The following is a 24,509-nucleotide window of genomic DNA, read 5'->3' as shown; positions in this document are numbered from 1 at the left end:
TGGAAATTGTGGTTAAAGAATCTGAGAAAGAGGAGAACTTTGGCACTGAGGCCGAGCCAAATGAGCAGAGACATCACATGGTCATGGACAATGAATCTGAGGACCTGAGTGTATCTGAGCAGGAGACAGCGAGTCCACTGAGGGAATGTGCTGCTCCAGAGTCAGAGGAAGAAGACACTGTCGCTGGTGATGCTGAACAACATGAGCAGCTGCATGATACAGGTTTAGATGTTAAATCTGAAGAAAAATTTGAAGAGCTGACTGTACCGGATCAAGATAAAACTACTGCCACCTTAGATATCATGGCTACAGATTCTGTGCAGGTGGGGATCTTTGGTACTGAGGTGGAGCAACACGAGCAGCAACCCGACATGCTCTCAGATACCAAAACTCAGGATGCTGCTGAGTCTGAGCAACAGAAATCTGAGTCTCCCTCAGAAATTGTGGCTTCAGAATCAGAACAAGAAGATAATTTTTTTGATGAGTCTGAGCAACACGAGGAAACACCAGGCACATTCTGGGATATTAAAGCTGAAGACCGAACTGTGCCAGTGCAGCAGAGAGCTACCACCTCCTTGGGAACTGAGACAGTAGAACATAAGCAGGAAGAGACTTCAGCTGCTGATGGTGAGATGCACGAGCAAAGACAATGCATGCTCCTGGATAATAGATTTGACTACTTTGTTGCATCTGAGGAGCACAGATCAGGGTCTCCCTTGGAAATTGTGGCTCCAGAATTGAAGGAAGAAGATAACTTTGCAGATGAGGTTGAGCAACATGAGCAAAGCCCAGACGCATCATTTGACCCGACTGACCTGACCGTACCAGATCAAGATAAAACTACGTCCAACTTGGAAATGATGGCTACAGTTTATATGCAAGAAGGGACCTTTGGTAGAGAGGCTGAACAATACGAGCAAAGACATGACACATTCTTGGATATAGAATTTGAAGACCCGACTGCCGGAGTGGAAATTGTGATTAAAGAATCTGAGAAAGAGGAGAACTTTGGCACTGAGGCCGAGCCAAATGAGCAGAGACATTACAAGTTGGACACGGAGGACCTGAGTGTATCTGAGCAGGAGACAGCGAGTCCACTGAGGGAATGTGCTGCTCCAGAGTCAGAGAAGGAAGACACTTTTAATGGTGAAGATGAACAACCCGAGCAAACCCACGACTTATTCTTTGATATAACATCTGAGGGCCTGAATGTGCACGAGGAGCAAACAGCTACAGATTCAGAGGAAGAAGAGGAATTTTTTGATGCGGTTGAGCAGCAGGAAGTAAAACCTGACACTCCGGATACTCAACCCGAGAACCTCATTGCACCTGAAGGCCAAAGAAATAATCCTCTGGATCTTTTAGAGGACCAACCTGAACCAGAGACTCCTGCCATGGACCGCCAACAGCAGGAGACCTCTACCACTGAGAATTTAGAAACAGAGGGTCAGACAAGAAGAATATTGAATTCCTTTGCAAAAAAACTAGTACGGTTTACTCTGCATATAGGCATGGCCACTATTTGTAGTATAATTTCCACAGTTATCTTGAAATCGTCAATGGTTGTAAACTGCAGTATGGACTACACCGTATGGGATGTCGCATACCACCTGCTGGAATCCTACACCGACTTCCAACACAAAGGACCCGTCCCCTTCTAAATACAGCCCAGAGATATGCAAGCTTAATCCATCCATCCATTTTCTATACCCACTTATTCCAACTTAGGGTTGCGAAGGCACTGGAGCCTATGCCAGCTATCACCAGCTATCATTGGGGCAGGGTACACCCTGGACAGGTCGCCAGTCCATCTATGCAGGCTTAACGAATAAGTACATTTATTTAAATTGGAAACATGTATATATATATATATATGTATATAACATGTTCTCTTATCTAAACTCAGTCATCTATGGCAGTTGTTTAATTTGCTGAATAAAAAGAAAAACTAATTTATGTTGGTTTGATGTCATCATGTAAATTTCATTTCATAATTCGAATTGAATAAAAATGCAATGCTGCATCTGGCATTTTTCAAAATCAGTTAATGTTCCAAATGTTTTTGTTTTTTTCGATTAGGCGATTTGTGTAAATCTGTAAAGTTCTTAAGATTGTTTTTGCTGACGAATAAATAAAAATTCACAGAAAATACAAATCACAAGCGTGTCTCAGTGATATTTTGAAATTTGATCAAATCACGCAAAAACCTTGTCTAGTTTCCACATCACCGATGTTATGATTGTTAGAGTATTTACTTACATTGCATTACATTACACTGAACCTCATTCACACTCTGATTCTTTAATCACTGTCTGTCACGGCAAAACATTTTCCTGAACGTTTAAATCAATATTTTTACTCTTGTACTTGGCTGTAACTTACATTGGTCATAACATGGATTCATTTAATGACTTAACTGCTATGCAATGTTTAATTGATCCCTGTCAATCATTGTGATGCAAGAAAAATAAAACACTTCAACAGCAATGTGATGTTATCTAAAGGGTTTCTCACACATATATGGGCATTAAAATAACAAATAGCACAGTGCCTATACAGAGAAAAATCAACACTGCTCTACTGTAGCAGTAATAGGGCCAAAAATTAAAAATCATGCGCATGATAAATGCATAACTGTCAGCCAGTGTTGTCTTTTTCTTTAACTGAACAAATAAAAATGAATAACAGTGATCAGGAGTCCTCTTTTATATATTCAATTTCTCACCAACTGATCTTTAAAACACAACTCTGGGTTGTTTAACCTGGTTTAACCTGTTTTTGCAATTATCTCAGAACAAAGGAGAGTTTTCTCCTGGCTGAAATGTCCTCCTGAGAACAAGTGGATTTGACTTAAGTGTCTCCTGATTAGTCAAGTTCTTGCAGGCTTGCCAAGGGGATGGGGGAGAGGATGATGTTGACTTGTGAAGGCACACTATTCCAGTAGCCAGTCAGGATGCTCCCGAAACTCTTAAATTGGAGAAAACTTTGTATATTCCTGTGTTAATAGGTGCAGATGTGGGAAGTGCCATCAGAGGCTGAAAACATCTGCTTCAAGAACTGGAAAAGATAATGTTGCTTACAAACTCCTCGAGTGTCACCTGAAGCTAAGTTGTTGATGGCTTTTCCTTGTACACAATCTGTGAAGTGCATGGGGAGTGGTAAACGCAAACTGTGGTTGCTTGAGTGACTCATTCTGTGTTTCTGAGCAGCTGTAAAAGCAACAAATGGATACTTATTAATAATATAACGTAACATAGCGGAAAACATTTGAGCTCAGCACTTGCTGACTCCCTCCCTCAGTCTCCGCTTTTAAATCAACAGAAAGTACTGTCATGTTTTATTAACACCTTCACAGGTGCAGGCAGGAGAAGCCTATTAGAATAATGAAGCCCATACACCACCCAACGACTCTTTCACTGCCACTGCAAGATTAGTGAGGATGCAGAAGGCAAGCAATCCATACGAATCAAGAACCCAATCAAGGCCCTCAGGTGGCTCATTAGGCCTGTAAGATAAGACGTGGGGAGGGAAGCAACCTTTCATCCAGATGTGGCAGATGTGAAACAGTCAGCCAATGTTGATTTTTATATTGGACTGACTAAAACGAGACAGATGAGGGGGGTAGTTTGAGTTCATTTTTACCAGCAGGGAAATAAAGGCAGCAGATTCTGGCCACAGTGAGAAGTTGCAACATAAAGTAAAAATACCTGTACAAAAAACACATTGTCTGCCCAGATTTACAAACTTCTCTGTAATGTTGGTGTAGACTAAATGGATATTTTAAGTACATTGCTCTCATTAGATGAACTAATTAACCAACTTGATAATTTTCTCTATGCAGGCATATGATACATTAGGTTGTTGAGTGACTCAAGTTTAATGTAATATTACTTCATTTTATGCAGACTGATTTGTGTTGTCTGTCCAACTGATGACATTAAATTATATTATTCTCATGTAACATCATTTAATGTCATGTGCATGAACTCTTTGTCTAAGGTTTTCATAGAAGGCATCTACAAAAACATCAGTTAAGCAACCATTTAATTCACCACCCTTCTCTTGTGTGTTCATGAACTGAATATTTGTTCATGTTATAAAACGCACATGCAAAGATCCGCAGCATTTTCATAAAAATCCTTTCTTTTATTTCTGCTAAGTTTTAGTTTCACATAAACAACTGTAGGAAGTAGATGTCATCAACTGTACAGTTTGTTGGTTGTTTCTCCAAAGAGCTGCATGAAGTTCCTCATTCCAAACACTAGATGGCAGGCGTGGCTTATACAGAAGCATCTTTTACATGAAGACATCAGTTTTTCCACTGCATATGCAGCTCAGATGAGAGTTACATTTGAAAATGTAGTTTTGTGTCAAGAATTTGTCTTTTGGATTTTCAAAAGAGATCAAAGTTACAAAAGTGAGTTTTCACACAATTTTCATGTTTTTATAATTTAGATAATCATCAGAGAGATTTGGAACGTGTGCGTAAAGTATGCCCCATTAACCGAATGCCATCATATAAAACCATGTTAAAATAGAAAGTAAATCAGTATATATTGCTCAAGAACATACACGAAACCAGTTAATGCGTGCCTCGAGAAATGGAGCTGTCATATATCTTGCAGTGATTGAGAGCTCATTTGGAACTCTGGGGTCTCCAGCCGAGCCGGTGATTAAATTTTTGAAATATTAGTTTCAATGTTTGAAAAATGCTGCATATTCAGTGATCTGTGAGGAGGCAAGTTCTTAATCCACCGACAAAATAAGTATTTCAGGGAAATGCCCAGAGTGAAATAAGATCAGATCTTTATTTGCAGGTCTTTAGAACACACACCTTTATGGGAGGGGAGCAGCTATAATTTATATTACTTTTTCTTAATTAAAAACATAAAGAGTTCACAAGGAAAAACTGACAGAGCACAGGTTGTAAACCTGGAACTTGATGGCTCTATCTTAGGTTTCACCTACTCCCATTTTACTCTCCAGCCGTCCAGTTACTCCTGTCTCTCCTCAGTGCAACATGTCACGTTCATGCATTTTTCAACACATTTCGTCTTCTACGCTGCTATCGAATGAAACCAACTAAATGAAAGGGGTGGAGCTGGGCAGCTGATGAGGATGATGATGTGTAAAAGCGAGGGGCAGGGTTTTGTTGAACCAACAACACCTGCCCCTCCTCAACAGGAGTGGATGAGTTATGAGATGGAGATCTGAGCAGCTCATTCAGTCCAGCTGCAGACAAGAAGTAGATCCCAATGCCTCGAGACTGAAAACCAGATTCTGCATCTGCTTTTTTTTTTTCTGTTTTCCGTCAGTCTTGGATGGACCTTTCAGAGATGACACAAGTTCTGACTAGCTGGTTTTTTGGCCATTGAGTGATACTTTTGAACATTATCCTCCACTCCACTTCTTCACTGATCCAAAAGGTGGTCCTTGTCACCTCTGAGGGATCCCTGGTACCGCTGAAAGGTGGAGCCAAGCCCCAGTGCCACAAACTCTGAGAGGATGAGGAACAGCTTCTAGTGGATTTTTGTTCCTTTTCTGAGAACAAGGTGCACTTGTGAATTATTAAGATTGTTTTGGGATAAAGAGGGTAAGCAAACAAAGAAAAATGCCCTTTAGTTTAGCAGGACTGAAAGAGCAGGTGCTCAAACCTGGGAAGGAGGAGGTAAAGAATACCATGGGGGACTCTCTGGGAAAACTACAAAGGTGAGAGCTTTTATTTGTATGGACAGTTGTTGAAAGATGGCATGAAGACTGTCTGATTTTTCTGGACTGTAAGTAGTCTCGTTATCAATATCCATTTTCATAGCAACTTGTAGGCATACTAAAGTAAGAGGGCTCAAACTGCTGCCAGAGGGAAGAGGAGACCCTGAGAGAGAGCACAGAAAGATCGCCATGTTCTCCAAGATCCTGATGATAAATAAATATTTGATTCTTGTGCTCACCACGCAACGCCAGTGAGGCAATCAGATTTTATTAATACATATTTCATATCTGATACACAATTCAAAGAGGAGTGTGTGTTTATGGTGGGGAAGCCTCCATACATAGAGAGGAGTATCATTTTTGGAGATAAAGTACAAAGTATGTAATTTCCTGGAAAATTAATTTTGTGTCATGCAAAGTGTACTTACATTACGAACAAGAGGGAAATGGGAATTCTTCTTTTCTGACAGACAAGTATAAATGTGACACAGAACTATTTTCCCTTCTGTGCAAAAATATGATCACATGATTTTCTTGTCAGACTACAACATGCGAATGAACATACAAACACGAAAGGTGGATTCTAGATCAGGTGTAGATATTGGTGCACCTGACATAAACCTTATAAGAGCAGTTCAAGTGACCATTTTCCTCCTTTTTCCCATGAAGTATGATATGTTTTTGTCGACAGAATTTGATGCAGTCAAACACAAAAGCGGTTGATCATCATAATGTGAACACATAAATTCACAGTCAGTATGTGCTTTTACACGGGACACTTAGAGTCAAGGAGACATGTGAATTCAGATAAAGCTGAGCAGATAACTTCCTTTTTGCACCTTAGGAAAATAGACGGTAGTAATGTTGAGGACGAGGATAACATTGAACTGACGGAGGATGGTCGACCAGTGGCTCCAACACCGCGTCCTGCCCCCTTGCTGGACTGCAGCTGTGGCGGCCTGCCTAAGCGCTACATCATCGCCATCCTCAGCGGCCTGGGGTTCTGCATCTCCTTCGGGATTCGATGCAATCTTGGTGTCGCGATTGTGGAGATGGTGAACAACAACACTGTCTATATAAATGGGACTCCAGTGCTTCAGGTAGATGGAGCTATCAACCAAGAACCCTGAGTTACTGATTTTACCCTTTTTGGCACGGGCACGTTGGGGATGGGTGACTGCTATAACGTTGAGGAATCAGTAATGGTGCTTCCACAACCACAGAAACTTGACATCACCACACACATGAATTACGAATTAGAATGATTTTAATTGTGGAAACATATCCTGCTTTCATAGACCAACTGTGGGAGACACGCTTTGGTTTTTGGGTTTATCACATTCACTAAGGAACTATTTCTTGGAGTGCAGCAACCTCTAATAAACTAAAAGTGACCCCATCACGTAAAGTTAATCTACTAACATAGATGGTTTTTGCTGTGTTTTCGTGTTACAACACAGAAAATACTCCACAGAGAAACACTGTCACAGCATTAGTGAAATAGTCACGTCTTGACTTGTGAATTAAAGGTGGAAAAGTTAATATTTTTTGGTCTGAGGGGTCATGCTCGGCTGCAATTGGAAGAGACTAGATCAAGTCCTTTCCTTACCACTGGCGACTTCATGTAACTGTATTTCAAACAGATGTTTTTGTATTCAGTCGGTGTATCCTTACACTTTCAGTTGTTGTTCTGTTGGTGTTTTACAAATAACAAAATACTTGGTTATAAATGGGTATTAAAGATGTGATGTTTCTGTTAGGTATGTAAAATGAGGTGGCTAAGGTTAAACTGACCTTGTAACAATATCTGGCATCAAGATATCCTTTTTTTTCCAGGAGATTAGACGCATATCTACGTTTTTTGATTTTAAAAAACACGCTAAGTGTGCTGGACACACAAGCCATTAGATGCATTTCGTCCAATTGAAATATTATACTTGGAAAGTTGTGCTGGATGGCACAAAAAATATACATATATAGATTTAATCTACATCAGCATGAATACAAAGAATTTTGTGTTAGATTACTTTTTCATTTTTCTGTGAAACCAGGCTGGACACTTCTGAACTATGGGCTGTTGGGAGAAGCAGCAGACAGAGCACCAACCATTGTGATGCATACATGCAGGAAGGCTCCTTTCTAAAAACTTGTGAAGACTTGTTTGGCATCTATTAATAGCACAAATTGTTTTGATGGATAATATTTGAAATTCAACCATTTCGTTTACAACAGCATGAGAGGTGTTCCTCCAGTGCATAACGTATTTTCCGCCTCTGCCTGACCAAGTTAAATTGTAATAGCAAAAATATTATGTATATTGAAGTGAACAATAGTGTATTTTTTTTGCTCATCGCTTCAGTATTGCTTCTTTGGAGAATGAAAATGTCATTTCCTTCAATAAATGTAACACATTTAATTTTTGTAATCCACATGTTGCCTTTTCTCCTTCTCCAGAAAGCTCAGTTCAACTGGGACCCAGAAACAGTGGGCTTGATCCATGGCTCCTTCTTCTGGGGCTACATCGTCACTCAAATCCCTGGCGGATTTATCTCCAACAAGCTATTTGCCAACAGGTTACATGCACTTCATGACATTGTGTTTGAATTTTCTTGCAACTCTGAAAATGTCGTCTTTATAATCATCACCAGCTCAGTTCTGGGCAGTTTGGTAAAAAACGAGCAAGGAAGTTTGTAGGTTAAAATGCTGATCGGGTCTGAAAATGATTGCTGGTTGCTGCAGTAAAGACAGAGACGCTTACATTACAGTATGCTTGATATGAGCTCCCACATGATGGATCTCAAGCTTTGCGATCTTTCTGTCATGAGTTGAGGATGAACTTGTTTCAGCCCTGACTGTGTATGTTAGGGTTAGGATCAGCAGAAAGACTAACCTGCAGATAGAAGGTTTGGGGGTGGCGCTTCTTCAGTCCATGTGGTTAAAGGGTTAAAGCTGTTTGGTGTGGTGAGCAGTACTGATGGAGCAGATAGCAGTCCTGTAATAAAAGCTTCACAGGAAAAGAGGACACGCCACTGACAGAGTTAATAATGAAAGATCCTGCCTCTGATTGCTTTCTGAAACATCAGCCACTGGAATATTACAAGTGTCACTTACACACTGTTTTGGAAAAAGAGAACGAAGGGGGTTTGAAGTGTAGGAGAGAAGAGAGGGGAGCCCAGCGGCGTTGTGGTGATGAAGCAGAAACTTGTGAATGGAAGGGAATGTCTTTATCTCAGTCAGTGAATGGCAGAGGAGCGAGATCTGTCTCATTATAGGAATGACTGAGATATTTTGACTGTCAGATATTTACAGATAGCGCCTGGCTCCCAATATTAGACATCTATAGTAGCTTTCAGACACTGAGTAGTACCTGTTTGTTGGGCTTTTACGTGTGTAGACAGACTTGGACAGTATCACAAGATGCAAGTTATTAAAAGCATTATTTCACTGGTATATAATTAGCTTTCCTGAAATATAAACGTGTGATACAGAAAAAGTTTGAATTTCTACATATTCAGACAAACTGATAAAATATGAGTGAATTTAGCTAGCAAATGTTTTATATTATTTTAGATTTATCAAATAGTGTTTTACATGATCCCTAAAATGTTTTTTTAAATGATTAGTTAATGTTTTAGGAGACAAATGTTGGCTAATTTCCATTCTATTGATTGATTGATTGATGGTCTGTATGAAAATGACAGCTGGAAGAAGACGCCCATTAGCTTTGCATAAAGATTTGGAAGTGGAGGGAACAGCTAGCTGACTCCATTAGCAGATAAAATAATTCACCTATCAATACTAAAATTTTATTAATATTTTTTTTTCCTGTACTAAATGCATTAACTTTTCTCTCCCTTGTTTCATGTCCTTAAGCTAAGCTTAGCCAGAGGCTTAGTGGCTATTGAGAAGTGTTTTTGCCAAAAATGCATAAATGTTTAATAACATAAGTAATTCAGATGGCCCCACTTTTGTACAAAATGATGACATTTCAGTTTTTCTACAGAGTTTTTGGGGCTGCCATTTTCCTAACATCAGTGCTGAATATGTTCATCCCATCTGCGGCGAGGGTGCACTACGGCTGCGTCATGTTTGTCCGCATCCTGCAGGGCTTAGTGGAGGTACGGAGATTTTTATTTGACAGTTTGACATCTTGGAAACTGCGTATGTTTGTTTTTTCTCTGTAAGCCAGATAAATGATAAAACAGTTTACCATCTATCAGCACATCAGAAGCTAAACAACTGCCAAAAAAATAAAAAAGTTGAAACGTTGAAGTGACACACTGTATTTCCCAGCTCGTCATACATGGGCCGGGGCCTTTGGGTCACATTTTAATGCTCTGAGGTACTAGCATTGTCCTGAATATGCAGGGTTGTAATCTACATATTGTTGTTTGGTGATGATACGCTTGGATAGGCTCTAGCCCTTTTCTGCTAAACAAAAAAAAACAAAACAATAATGCAAATTAGATCTACAACAGCTGTGCGGCCAGGTTTAGGTACCAAAACTACTTGATTAGGTTTAGGAAAGCATGCTTCGGGTTAAAGAAGATATTTGTGGGACTTTAGATGTCTTGTGGCAAAGTTAAAGATTGCAGCCATCTCAGCATTTTCCTCCTCACTCTGCCCTTCTGAAAACACAGGGGAGCTATAGTGTCTACACAAAAATGCAAGAGCCATTAGTTTGTTTGTACTGCTGAAACCTGTTAGTACAACATGGCAGACTGCAAGGAAGCAGACCCGATGCTATTTCCCCATATGAATCACTGCCCAATGTTAGTGGTGCATACATAAGCACATTGAGGTCAGGGTAAGACATTCATCTTTTTTTAATAACTTACAAATGATGCTACAATTCTCTGAATTTCATATCTATGCAGTAAGACGTTATATTTCAATATTAGAGACCAAGTTTTTTATTAGTATCATTCAGCACAACAATTTGCAGGGAGGATTAGTTTACTATTATGCCTGCACAACTCATATTCTGAGCATGCTCCACTCACATTGGGCAGCAACTTGGATCAATGAGTGACACCCAAAATAACTGTTGGTAGATGGCATGTTCTAAGATTACATGTCTGAGGGGATACCCACTGCATTGAAATGGGATGCAAAGGGATCTTGAATATGTGACAAGTTGGGAGCTAAGCTAACCAGTCAACATCAAGTCAATGCTCTGCCAGTTGAATCCCTGGTTTCCCCACAAGTCAGTCTTTGACCTTCTTCCATTTACCCTGTTAGGGTGTCACTTACCCAGCCTGTCACGGGATGTGGTCCAAATGGGCACCACCTCTCGAACGGAGTCGACTGGCCACCACATCATTCTGTGGTGAGCTGCACCTATGCTTTCTTTTATCTAACAAACTGTCATTTAACTATCAAAACTAAATCTGGAGGAGACCTGTGAAGGGAGAAATGTAAGCACACACTGACAAATACTACAACATTGTGGACCTGAGGAAAACCGATGGCGTTGATTAACACAATGCAGGTGTGTGGCAATCAGTAACTGAAAACACAATCAAGGAGCAAAACACAATCCAGAGACAACAGATACGAGCATATTTTACACAACCTCACAAGTCAGAATGGGGCTGGTCAATAAATGGATTTGAAAGAGCTTATTTTGCTTTGCAGATCCTGACCTCTGCTGTCTCTGCTGAAATTAAAATGACGGTGTTGCACTTTAATTGGTACCATGGCAACCCCTGCATGAAAACCCTCTTGACATTGTCTGTAAATGAGCGCAGCTCACCTGCGTGATCTGAAAGAGCTTCTCCCTCCATTCACCTAAATGAAGTCTCACATTGCTTACTGTCCAAAAGCACTTGTATGCTCTCTTCTCTATTGAAAACAACAGTGCTCGTGACACTGTCAGATAGTAGAAAACACACTGAAACACCCCCTCTGTAATGGCAGTGCTAATGCCTCATTTTGACAGTGTCTAACCATAACCCAGTGTACATAATGCATTTCTTTGATTCTTTGTATTTGTTAAGACACATTTTCACCATACTGAAAGGTACAGTGCCTTGCAAAAGTATTCACCCCCCTTGGCTTTTTACGTATTTTGTTACATTCCAACCTGTAATTTAAAGGTTTTATTTTATGTGATGGATCTGCACAAAATAGTCTAAGTTGGTGAAGTGAAATGAGAAAAATATATATAAAAATATAATTAAAAAACTGAAAATTGCCATGTGCACATGTATCTACCCCCTTTCCTATGAAGCCCCTAAAAAAGTTCTGGTGCAACCAATTACCTTCAAAAGTCACATAATTAGTGAAATGAAGTCCACCTGTGTGCAATCTAAGTGATCTGTCGGTATAAACACACCTTTTCTAAAAGGCCCCACCATGAAGACCAAGGAGCTCTCCAAACAAGTCAGGGACAAAGTCAGGGTTGGGTTATAAAAAAACCCAAAAACATCCACATCTTTGATGATCCCTCAGAGCACCATAAAATCCATCATCTTCAAATGGAAAGAACATTGTACCACAACAAAACTACCAAGACAGGGCCACCCACCAAATCTCACAGACCGGACATTAATCAGAGAGGCAGCACAGAGACCAAAGGTAACCCTGAAGGAGTTCCACAGCAGAGACTGGAGTATCTGTCCATGGGACCACAATAAGCCTTACACTCCATAGAGCTGGGTTTTATGGAAGAGTGGCCAAGAAAAAGCCATTACTTAGTGTTAAAAATAAGAAGGCATGTTTTGAGTTTGCCAAGAGGCATGTGGGCCAGGAAGGTGTTCTGGTCAGATGAGACTAAAATGGAACTTTTGGGCCATCAAGGAAAACGCTATGTCTGCCGCAAACCCAGCACATCCCATCACCCCAAAAACACCATCCCCACAGTGAAACATGGTGGTGGCAGCATCATGCTGTGGGGATTTTTTCAGCAGCAGGGACTGGAAAACTGGTCTGAGTCGAGGAAAAGATGGCTGGTGCCAATTACAGGGATATTCTTGAGCAATTCTTGAAGATTGCTGTTCACAAGCAAAAACCATCCAACATGAAGGAGATGGAGCAGCTTTGCCTTGAGGAATGGGCAAAATTGGTCCCAGGGGCAAGATGTGGCAAGCTCATGGAGATATATCCAAAGAGACTTACAGCTGTATTTGCCACAAAAGGTGGCTCTACAAAGTACTGACTTTAGGGAGGGGGGGTGAACAGTTATGCATGCTTAAGTTTCCTGTTATTTTGTCCTATTTGTTGTTTGCTTCACAATAATAATAATAAAAAACATCTTCACAGTTTTAGGCATGTTCTGTAAATGAAATGTTGCAAACTCTCAAACAATCCATTTTAATTCCAGGTTGTGAGGCAGCAAAACATGAAAAATGCCAAAGGGGGGTAAATGCTTTTGCAAGGCACTGTAAATGCATTGATGAGAGAAAACATATTTCATGATGATTAAATGTCACTGAGATCCATTGTTACTGATGGAGAAATGCACTGACAAAGAGTTCTGTTCATCCCAGGATCCTACGCAGGAGCAGTGATCGCCATGCCTTTAGCAGGAGTGCTCGTTCAGTACGTTGGCTGGTCATCAGTCTTCTATATCTATGGTAAGGCTGATGTATGAATGAACACCTCAGACCTAAAACCCAATTAAACCCTTCATTTTCACAATGAGAAAATATGGTAGAGTATCACTTTACCTTTTTTGTCTTGTTGCGTCAATAAAAAGAAATAGACCTAACAATCAAACAACTTTAACTAATTATTTTGGTAAGGTCTCAGCTCCCTTAACAGCTGTTGTTTTTTTCAAAGTGTTAATTAACCTTTTTTAATAAAGATCCTACATTAATGAAACACTTTACGAGCTTCCAGGTGGTGAAAACATAGTTGAAGATTTACTCGTCTTTTATACTGATTGAATATTCAGGGAGACCCTCAAATGGACCACTTAACTATCTGCAGGGAGTCTGCACTAATATCTGTTCATTAATAATTACTCAACTACAGACCTGATTGTTTGGTAGAGAAATACTTCAATGTTAGGATAACTTCTTCTTTATCATTTGCCAACATTTATAATAACATTACTGGCAAATACAAAAAGTAAGCATCAGCAAACGGTTAACAAACCTATTAGTTGGAATGATAAATCAAATATTTGTTTGTTGAGGGAACTGTGTATGATTTTTATCAGCTGTAGAGTTATTAAGAATACAGTTTGGTGCCATGAAAAGTGGCTTTCATAATATTTGACCGACACGTTGCTCTCTGGTAGTTATACTTTGTACGCTTTTGTACTATAAGTGTTATCTGAATTGCTGTTTCATTTGATTAAAATTATTATCAGTCACATAAAATTCATACCTTGGCAACATGTTTTAATAAAACCCTTCTCTGCTTTTGCTGTGATAGGATCTCATGATTTATTGATGTGAATTAGTATTTTCCTGTCTCGCCTCTGTGACTCATGCTGGTTACATTTTTTAATAATGAAAATTCTTGTGGTCCAGAGAAGGTCTCTGCTTGGTTTAATTAATCCGTCCAGCACTCAATTTACTCCTCTATACTTTACAAACCCTTCACTACAAAGATATTGAGGCGCTCATCTACAAATGAGTTTTTCTGTTCTTTTTTTAATAAAAGGAGTTTTTGGGATCTTGTGGTACATCCTGTGGCTCCTGCTGGCTTACGGAAGTCCTGCTGAACATCCCACGATCACAGACGAGGAGAGGATGTACATCGAGTCCAGCATTGGTGAAACAGTCAACCAGCTAAGTGTAACGGAGGTGTGCATGTGCAACAACCTGTGGGTTTTTAAGAGTACACCTCTGAAGTTTGTTATGGTTCCAGTGAAAATCTGACACAATCTCTCCCTCAATCACAGAAATTCAAGACTCCGTGGCGTCGTTTCTTTACCTCCATGCCCGTCTATGCCATCATTGTGGCAAACTTCTGCCGCAGCTGGACCTTCTACCTGCTTCTCATCAGCCAGCCGGCGTATTTTGAGGAAGTGTTTGGTTTTCCCATCAGCAAGGTCAGCAACAACACTAAAACATTAAATGTTAAAAATATTTGAATCAAAGCATTTTAGGTCAAAATCGCATGGCTAGAAAGGTGGAACAGGGGCATGTTTACCACTGCATTTGTGTTGTACCTCTTCTTTTCCTTCCTCTAAACCAGACTCTGTAAGCATTTCAGGGACCAGCTGCTGCAGTTTTTGAAAGGGCAATTTTGTTTTGCTTTGTTGTATTTTTTTTGTTTCATAAATGGTTTCAGACAGTTACTTTAGTACCTGAACTCTTTCTTTACAGAATCCTGTTTGGCATTATCTTGCTGGAACAAGCAAGGCCTTATGTGTAAAATCTGTAATCAGGATGACAGCACACATAACCTCAGAACCTGTATATACAGTTTAGTTCAGGATTACTGGGGCCTGCACAGATGTGGCAGTTACCCGTTCTATGTGCACTAACGTATGACACAAACACAGATGTTTGCTTTTAAGCTGTGCGCTTAGAGCAACTGTGTTCTCTTTAGCCTGCCCAATCTAACCAGAAAACGTGTAATACATACGTTTGTCCACTTGTCCAGTATGTAGCAGGACTAATCTCATTTCGTGGTTAGGAATTGGGTCAACTAATTTCCAGGCTGTTGTTTTTTATCAGGCAGCATTCACATGACATGATGAGATGAAATGTAAACTGAGTAAGCTGTAATCATGTAGATTGTTGTCACAAACCATGAACAGTAAAGCATGCGTGTAGGACTCAGACCAGCAATCTTTTTTAGCCTTTAATGTGAGGCTGCAACATTTTGCACTCTGGACCAATGTAGGCAGCCTGTTTTGTATTGTGTTATCATTTCGGGTTGCTTTGGCCTTGAGTATGCGGTGGTCATGACAACAGGAGAGTTTTACACTGAACGTCAGTTCACTTTAAGACGAGGTGGTTTCTGGATGGTTTCTGGATCTCATTCGTAAATGACTTTTTGTTGGTAGATGCAGTGTTTGTGACCACCTAAAGTTTTCCAAAGGGGTTCTGACCCAATGCAAGGATTTTGTACAGTGTTTCCTCAGGGCCCTTATGTGCATACATTTCTCCTGATTTTCTCTCTCTTCTGTGATATCATCTACTTAACATCCTCATTGGTAATTCCTTCACGATCTTTACTTTTCAAAGACTTGGTCGGCTGTGTCTGAAATCACACTCTCACTGTCTCACGAATCGCATTGCATTATGGTATATATTATGGTTTATAATTGCTCAGTTAGTGACCACTGATTCTACTGTACGTTTGATGATGCATTGTCACATGCTTTGACTACACTATGTTTGGTATATAAAATACATTTGGACAGCACAAATAACAAATTTATGTGGGCCACTACATAGGGAGTTAGTTATTTCAAACACAGCCAGTGTCTGCGGGAAGCTCCATTTATACTCACCCTGTGACTGACGTATTAACCTTTTTTTTAAAGAAATATTGCCAAATTAGTTTCAGCTTTTTATAGATTGTTCTTGTACTGTTTCTAGTCAAATGTACATGATGTAAAAAATCTCTGCATCTGATTTTATTGGATTAAGCGACCTTACTTTTTTTAGACATTGTACTTGATGAGTGAACTCCTTACAGGTGGGGATCCTGTCTGCCGTCCCCCACATGGTGATGACGATCGTTGTTCCTATTGGAGGACAGCTGGCCGACTTCCTACGCAGTAACAAAATCATGTCTACCACAAATGTGAGGAAAGTCATGAACTGTGGAGGTATGCTCGTTGTTAACCTTAACTAACCTAATTTTATAACAGTTTATACAGATACTGCCTCATTCTGAATGTGTTTTTAGATGTCATTTTGTAGAACATGTCTAACATTCACACCTAAAAATATTTAAATTTGTCTGCTTAGTCTCTAGTTTTGGAGGTAAATTTTTCATCATCACTTGAAGCACATTTTAACTGGATAATTACTGATTACTTATTGTGATATTTTGCATTAGGGTTTGGTATGGAGGCTACTCTACTGCTGGTGGTTGGATTTTCTCACACTCGAGGGGTCGCCATTTCCTTCCTTGTGCTGGCTGTAGGCTTCAGTGGATTTGCCATATCAGGTATTCCCACAGAAACATTTGTTTATTTGTCAGATTCAAGATTTTGAACTTGACTGCATAAAGTGTGGAGATTTAATATGTTTATGTTATGTTTATGCATTTATCAGATGCTTTTATCCAAAGCGACTTACAAATTAGGATATAACATTACAGCCAACATCAAAGCTCATAATAAGCTACATAGAAGGAAACCACTAGTCAGACTCTGTCAGAGGTGACAGGGGTGAAAAAAGTCTGGATTGTCTTGAGCGCGGTGTAGGCACAGCTAGACGACAATCCTTTGACAACTACATAAAGACTGGGCTTTTTTTTCATTAGTGTCTTTTCTATTGTGTTTGTTTTGGATTATATAAGACTTTTTGATGTAGTTTATTGTGTTTCCCTCTATGTGTGATGGAGTATACATGCACGTGGTTTTCACAGAGGTGCTTTCGCTGAGTATTTCACCGACTGGTGTGAAGCAAACAAAATATCAAAGTGTCCACGTGAATCTAAACCATTTTCATGTAAAATTATTCAAATACAGTGGTCCATGGTGTCAGGTTTATGTTACACTCATAATATGTTCCTGTGTGTACTGTGTCATTAGGTTTTAATGTCAATCATCTGGATATTGCTCCTCGCTATGCCAGCATCCTGATGGGCATCTCTAATGGAGTGGGAACGCTGTCTGGAATGGTGTGTCCCTTGATTGTTGGAGCTTTGACTAAACACAAGGTACACCATATATCAAATGTATACAGTATATATATATATATATATATATATATACATACACACATATATACAGGTTTTATTTTAAAACCCTGTTTCCAGAAAGAATGGGTCACTGTTTATAATGACCCTGTGTTTAACAGAGAGCAAAAACAGCACAATAAACCTGTGTTTAGTATTTTGTATTGGTGATAAAGAAAAGACCGGGTATGAAATTACTTTTCATCAGTTAACATCCCTAAAGCATGAAGAAAATTCAAGAGAAACACAAAGGACAAGTCTCCAGCTCTTAATGGCTTGATGTCTTCACACCTTGCACTGCATTAAAAACAAACAGGATTCTGTAGCAGAAATCATTGCTTTGCTTCATGGTCGCCTCTGAAAAATAGAAAAATACAAAGAGAAAACACAGAGAAACATTGTCTCTGGATTTTAAAAGAAACAAGACCCTGAGATCAGGCCCGCATTAAAGCATCATGGGCCCCGGGGCTAACCGCTTTCTCAAGGCCCTCCACGCCACCGCCACTGGGAATACATACTTATAATACATAAAATAATGTTTCAAGCATCACTGCAGTATAACTTTGACTGTAACAAAACACAATTTTAATGTCAAAGAAATTTGCATAGCTCTACATTATTTATACAGAATTGAATGAACATACTCATATGACACTTGAGGCGCTTTGTTAAGTTCTTTTAAAATACACAGCAGAGCCCTTCATCCCGCTCCCGCTGAATTTCTGACCATTACCGCCCGCTCCCGCAACGTGTATGTTCACTCCCGCCCGCACCCGAAAAACTTTGAGAATTTATGCACGCACAATAATAGAAATGTATTGATTTTGTGTCTTCTCCCGTCCCGCAGGAGAAAACACGTCATTTTATAGGCTTTTAATAAAGAGATTCATGGACGATTGAGAAACTTCTCCAAATGTCAGACTTGCCTTGCTTTGTCTTTGTGCTGTAAAGACCTTCTTTGAGCTTCCTTTCAACATCATTTGTTGACATCCTGTCGCTAGGATACATCCCGATCCTTGAGCCCTGCCTTGCCTGCTTTCTATGGACTTGAACTAATTTAAGATGGACAAAGTTAAAGTGGAAAACTGAAAATCCTGTGATCTGAGGAATAAAAAAATGTATACATTCAGTACAGCAAAATAAGTCTTGTAACACCCCACATTTCTTCTTCTTCTTCTTTTTTTAACAGGGAGACAGGGAATAGGAAGAACAATCTATTGAGAGACATGCAATCATAAATGTAAATTCAGTCTTTGAGGCAAAAACAGAATTTGTACAGTTGTGATGAGCTTCAGAATTAACATTTGGTTTATTCTTCAACACAGTCTTTTTTGTAATTTCCTGAAGTAATCTTCAGGAATAGTTTTCCAGGCTTCTTGAAGGACATTTCAAAGCTCTTCTTTGGATGTTGGCTGCCTTTTGTTCCATTCTCTGTCAAGATGATCCCACATTGCTTCAGTAATGTTGAGGTCCGGGCTCTGGGGAGGATTCATCCCTCCATAAGACCTGTTGCCACTGATTTTCTGTCCACTTCATGAGTCATTTGGCATAGCTCAGCCTTTTCTCCCTGTATCCCTTCCTTAAGAACGGCTTCTTGGCAGCCACCCTTCCATGGAGACCATTTCTAATGAGGCTTGGGCCAACTGTAGATGGATCAACTGAAGGTTCAGATACTTGATGACATCACTTTCAGACACTGCTCATCTGCTATAGATAGTTTTTAAAACCTGCCAATTCTTCTTCTTCTTTTCCTGCAATTTTTTAAGAACACCCCACAAACCACGTTGAGATGTGCTCTTTGGGAATCATCTTGTCAGAGCAAAAATGAAAAGTTTATGTCTGTCATACTGTGCAACTAAATGCAAGCAAAGAAATGAGAATAAATTAGTGTCTTTGCAACAGGCTGCCGCTAACAAAATGCCTGAATATACAATTTGAAATGAGTTCATCGCTGGTTTTGTCATGCTTAGACACAACCCGCTTTTATCCTTTTTGTCGGGTGCCTTTTTTCTACTTGAATAATTAATGGGTCAGTGTCAAGCTTCATACACTGACTTGTTTTAGAAACAAGATCAGAATTCACAAGCAATTCATCTTAGATCATTAATTAGGCTTTAACTGAATATTCTTTGCTAGGTCCTGCTCTGAAATATATACAGAAAACATCACAGGAAATTCTGACAGCGTCCTCTGAAGTTTTTGTACATAGTATGTATAAATAATTACTGATATGTTTTTGTGGAGCCTTTGATTGCTGTATGTTGCCTCGCAGTATTCAAAGGCTGCTGTTTATAATTTATCACATTGTAAAATTTATCATGCTCGTAGTAGCTGTAGTTTTTGTCACCGCCATGAACAAGGCTGTGGACACATCAGTGAAATATCAGTATGTCTGTCTCTGACAGGAAATCCTTTGACTGTATTCATCTCTCCACAGACTCGTCTTGAGTGGCAGAATGTGTTTGTTATTGCGTCCATGGTGCATTACACTGGGGTCATCTTCTACGCTATCTTTGCTTCGGGAGAGCAGCAGGACTGGGCTAACCCTGAGAGCTTAAGTGAGGATAAATGTGGCATTATTGATGAGGACGAGCTGGCTGAAGAGTCTGAGCTCAACACTGAGAATGCACTGGCTCCCAAAATGAGTTACGGAACAACAGACAATTCATCCGGTCGAAAACAGGGCTGGAAAACGAAAAGGGGGGTGACCATGCAAGAGGAAGAGGAACATTATGGGAACGGGGACTACCAGGACCGGTACCAGTGAGACGGCATGCGGGGCATAGGACTTCCAAAACACTGAAACACGGTCAAAGCACAGGGTCTGATTTCACTCCTGTGGAAAAGAGAAAGAGAAGTCGCAGGAGCTGCGTCATTATAAGTAACTCAAGACGGCCTTTTTTCAGCTTTGACCGATACAGCTTTTTAACTGTGATGTACTTTATTGTCCACAAAAATAGAATTCAAGTTCTGAAAAAGTCCAACTGCTAAAACTAAACATGATTTTTACTGAATCCCACTAAACCGAAAGAATGAATCATCGGCAAAAACACAATGATAGGAAAGTGAAGAATGAAATGAACCAATGCTGACATACACAGCAAGCTTAGTGCAGTGGACGCCACAGATCATCATTTGTGGATCAACCAGCACCATGTTAAAGAAACATGATAAACACTTATCAGCTTTCTTTTCCTGCAACCTGTGCTGATTGTGTCTTTATTAAATCCACGTGAACAGTTTATGAAATGTTTTGTGTCAGCTTTGCAACGTGAAAAGAGACAAACTACTGGAATGTAATCACAGGTCTTCCAGCAGACCGCAGTGTTAGCGTCGTAAGTCTCTTGGTTTTGTTGCCCATACTGTATGTGTTTGCTGTTGCTGAAAGATTGCACTCTGTCATCATTTTGCTTGCTGTCCTTTTCTGAACCGGTCTTTGCTCATTATCTGACGCATTTCTATATCAGCCTTTCATATGTAGAGCTCTGGGGTTGAATGGATGGTGAGCTCAATGTTAATACATTTAGTGAAACTCTCATTCATCACGTGTTTGGCTTCTTTGCATTTTCTTGGTATTTGATGTATGAACATCTTCTTGGTTTCCTAAAATAATTCATTCAAGAACCAGGGATATATATATATATATATATATACACTCACTGCTTATTACTGCTACAGAAGAGAGGCACATTTTTGTACAGTAAATTATTATCTTGTTGTTTCAGAGAATATTTGTTTGATTTGCACGTGAACGGACCAGACATGCAATAAACTACATTTCTGTACAGTGTGGGGATTGTTTAGAGACTTAAAACACATAAACAGCTTCAAGACTCTTGAATACTGAGTGACAGGTCTTGTGTTCTGCAGTTAATCAAGATGTAGACACAATTTGCAAATTGTTCTGTTATAGAAAAGCTAAAGTTCAGCAGATTTGCTGTCATTTCTGATGGGGCTGCACTTGCTGAATGCTTAGACAAATGTCATATCATAAAAACGGTGGCGAACATGCTGATATCCAGCAGGTCTAATGTTACAATGCTAAATTGTCTGAGCAGTCTGTTTTATGCCCACAGAGACACATGTTCTCAAGCTCCTGGGTTCTTTGGATCCTATGTTCCAAAGACCCTGAAAAGTCTTTTGGTCTGAGGTTGTATGTTTCCAGGCCTCCAGATAACTTATCCCAGAAAACAAAACAAGACAAAAACAAACTGGTCTAAGAGGACCAGGATGCATAAATACTGAAAATGGAAGCTTTGAGAACACAGTACCTGACGAACTGAGATATATTCTCTCTGACATTAGTTTTTCAGTCGTGAGCCAAACTACTGGAGGGAAATTTTGATCTGATGAGGGCGCCAGATTAGAAATATAAGGAATTGTGAGTTATTACAATTGATTCCAGAGTGTATATACAAATGTTTAATCCCAGTTAAATGCAATCCATCCAATATCTGTCAAAACACTGTGTTCCTTGAGTTAAGGCCCTTACACAACTAACTAAAGTGAAGCGCCAGCAGCAACAAGAGGACCCCTGCTGAGTCTGCGTGTTTCTCCTGCAACTGAACAAAAAAAAAAAAATGCACATGAACGCGCTGCAGCAACAACTCCCAAGTGCTGACCATGGTATGATATTTGTGAGCGCAAGAAGACGCAGCTCGCAGTGCAGAAAAGGGTGACATTATGTATATTATGCAATAAGGAAAACTGGAAGACCGCATAAATGAAACCCAAAAAGCTAGACAGCCGTATGTGCCCTTCTGCAGTTTCATACAGAGCTGGTCTCTCTTGAGTCCTGATATCAGTTGGTCTTCATTTTCTTCACTCTGGATGGTCAGATTGCTCTGAAAGTGGAGTTTGTTTTGGATAAATGAATATGACGAAGGGGTCTCCGTTGCCTCCAGTCTCCTGCATACATTTGCTGTGCTGAACAATCAGAGTGAGCTCTCTCCCAAACAGACGAAACGTCTATAAAACAAGTTGGAAAAAGGACGACGGACTCTGACGGTAACAATGGGGTGTGCAGAAAAAAAAAATACAAAAGAGCCGGATGATGACAGATGCTCCAGATGTGCCTGATGTATGAGACCCCTGAAAGCGTGGGGTATAGTCACAGTAGGCTTCATCCTCTTGGTAAAGGGAAGTTTGAGAGAAATTTGTCCAACAATTATTCAGTTACAGATACTGAATTTCTGTCCTCCGTATTTAGAGACACACTGCTGGCATGGATACCAGACACAGAACAGGACCTTTCAATCTTTTTTTTTACAGATTGCCTGTCAGTGTTTCTGCTTTAAGGAAAGGTTTGGATACCTTTTTGTTCTGGTGCTTCAGAGCCGACAGAAAGTCAATACTGAAGATCATTTTGCCACATCAGGCAACTATAAACTGAGGTTAGTGCTTAGGGCAGCAAAGGCGAGTGTGAGATGCCTGTGTCTGAGTTTTGGCTGAGCTTGGGTCACAACTTGATACCTTTTATAAATCTTGACTTGACAAACTGTGGATGTTAAATGACAAAACTTTTTTCTTTTCAAAAAACGACATGTCCACGGTGGCCTGGAGAATTTTGATACTTGGACAGGAAAAAGGAAGTGATGAGTAATTCCTTAAAGCAACATCACTGAATCATATGTCCTGAAGATGACTTTTGGTCTGCCGTAGAACCCTCAACTGAGGTGCTCTCTTGCTCGCCCATAGGTGCAAGGACCCATTATCTCTTGCAGCTCTAATTTGATTTTACTTCTCAGCTAATTTTCCTTCAAACGATTACTTATTAAACTATTATTGATAAGCTGTCCTTCTTGCTTGTTTATGTCAGTGTGGTCACATGAGACATTTTCAAATATTTTAAAGATGGTTCTGCTTCCCATCCCACTGTAAACATCCTTTGTGTTATCTATTTTTGTCCGCCTGCTTCATAATTACTGGACAGGATATTCCCCACCAATGTTACATGCTTGTACAAGCTAAACTGTTTTGAAAAACACTTGAATAAGCTTTGTGTGATTTGGCTATGAAAAGGCTAATGATTATTCTCTTTCACATGGTGATAAGAGATTTCAAGGTTATGGACTTTGTTGCTGGTTGTCCTCGTAGTACTTCGAAGGTCTGCTGAGTATGTGTTCAGTTGTGTCACTTTCCAGAGTGTGTGTCTGTTTATTTCATGAGTGTGTCTCTCACAACAAGACTGTCCGTCTGGAGTCAGTAACAAAACGCCGAAGTGAGAGGAAACACAAACCAGTGCCTGATATCTGCTCGACATTAGTGCTGTGACTACACGTACATCTACATGCTCTCAAACTCAGACCAGATAGTCCACAAACAGCAACAAATGGCAAAGGTTCTGTTTATTTCAGTGAGACTGTCTGTTGACTCAGAAGGGCCTCTTTGGATGGAGCAACAACCCATCAATGATTAAACTTTTCTTTTATGGGCCAATTTAAGGAATAAAAAGACAAAAGGAATTACATTTTCTGCGTCTGTTTTAATTTCGGAATACACAAAGACAACGAGGCCTGTCCGCAACGGCCTGAGATTGCCGTAATAAACACATCTGGTGCTGAGCAGCAGTGCACACTGCAGTGACGCGATAAAATGGCCACGAGCAGCTCAAGGACGCCTGATTGCCACACAGTCTGCTTTCAGAGTTTTTCCTAGACAACTTAAACTTCCTCTTGAAAATGTAATAAATGTTCATTGAGATGAAGACATCCAATGAAACCCAGAAAACTCACAAAGTGCTTTAACAATGCTCTGCTTTTTTTTTATTTGAAGATGAACGATGATGAATCACGGCAGCTGAATGCGCCCTACGCTAATGACTGGATGTATGATCTGTGAGTGTGCTGTTTGCGTGTGCGAGGGGAACTCTTGGAGCAGCCTGTTGTCATGATGAGATAAAGTGGTGTGTGTGTGTGTGTGTGTGTGTGTTTGTGTGTGGTGGTGGGGGGGGCGGTGTATGGAGGGGTGGGTTGACATGGACA

At 40.0% G+C, this 24,509-nt stretch overlaps 1 protein-coding gene across 3 annotated transcripts; it reads left to right on the top strand.

Moving 5' to 3' along the window:
- Positions 1-5,479: 5,479 nt before the first annotated feature.
- slc17a8 (solute carrier family 17 member 8) lies at positions 5,480-21,208 on the top strand. Of its 3 annotated transcripts, none has more exons than XM_072385192.1 (12): positions 5,480-5,709; positions 6,554-6,809; positions 8,164-8,282; positions 9,713-9,827; positions 10,951-11,038; positions 13,200-13,286; positions 14,323-14,456; positions 14,564-14,713; positions 16,315-16,447; positions 16,681-16,791; positions 17,381-17,508; positions 19,964-21,208. In XM_072385192.1, exons 1-12 carry the CDS (start codon positions 5,612-5,614, stop codon positions 20,291-20,293), a joined length of 1,749 nt encoding a protein of 582 aa, XP_072241293.1. In that variant the 5' UTR covers positions 5,480-5,611; the 3' UTR covers positions 20,294-21,208. The 3 variants fall into 3 exon arrangements, with proteins under 3 accessions (XP_072241293.1, XP_072241292.1, XP_072241294.1); XM_072385191.1 differs by having other exon boundaries at positions 14,323-14,465; XM_072385193.1 differs by lacking the exon at positions 14,564-14,713.
- Positions 21,209-24,509: the final 3,301 nt, after the last annotated feature.

The sequence above is a fragment of the Leuresthes tenuis genome, unplaced genomic scaffold (genome assembly GCF_036924035.1).
Source record: "Leuresthes tenuis unplaced genomic scaffold, fLeuTen1.0.hap1 SCAF_5, whole genome shotgun sequence".
Lineage (NCBI taxonomy): Eukaryota > Metazoa > Chordata > Actinopteri > Atheriniformes > Atherinopsidae > Leuresthes > Leuresthes tenuis.
Note: the sequence above shows the minus strand (reverse complement) of the source record. Positions and strands in the feature narration are given on the sequence as shown.

Bases quoted from the DNA above. Each gene is read 5' to 3' on its own strand.
- slc17a8 (XM_072385191.1), top strand. From the start codon at position 5,612: ATGCCCTTTAGTTTAGCAGGACTGAAAGAGCAGGTGCTCAAACCTGGG. The intron at 6,810-8,163 runs GTAGATGGAGCT...CTCCTTCTCCAG, and splicing joins ATGGGACTCCAGTGCTTCAG to AAAGCTCAGTTCAACTGGGA. The intron at 14,466-14,563 runs GTGTGCATGTGC...CCTCAATCACAG, and splicing joins ACCAGCTAAGTGTAACGGAG to AAATTCAAGACTCCGTGGCG.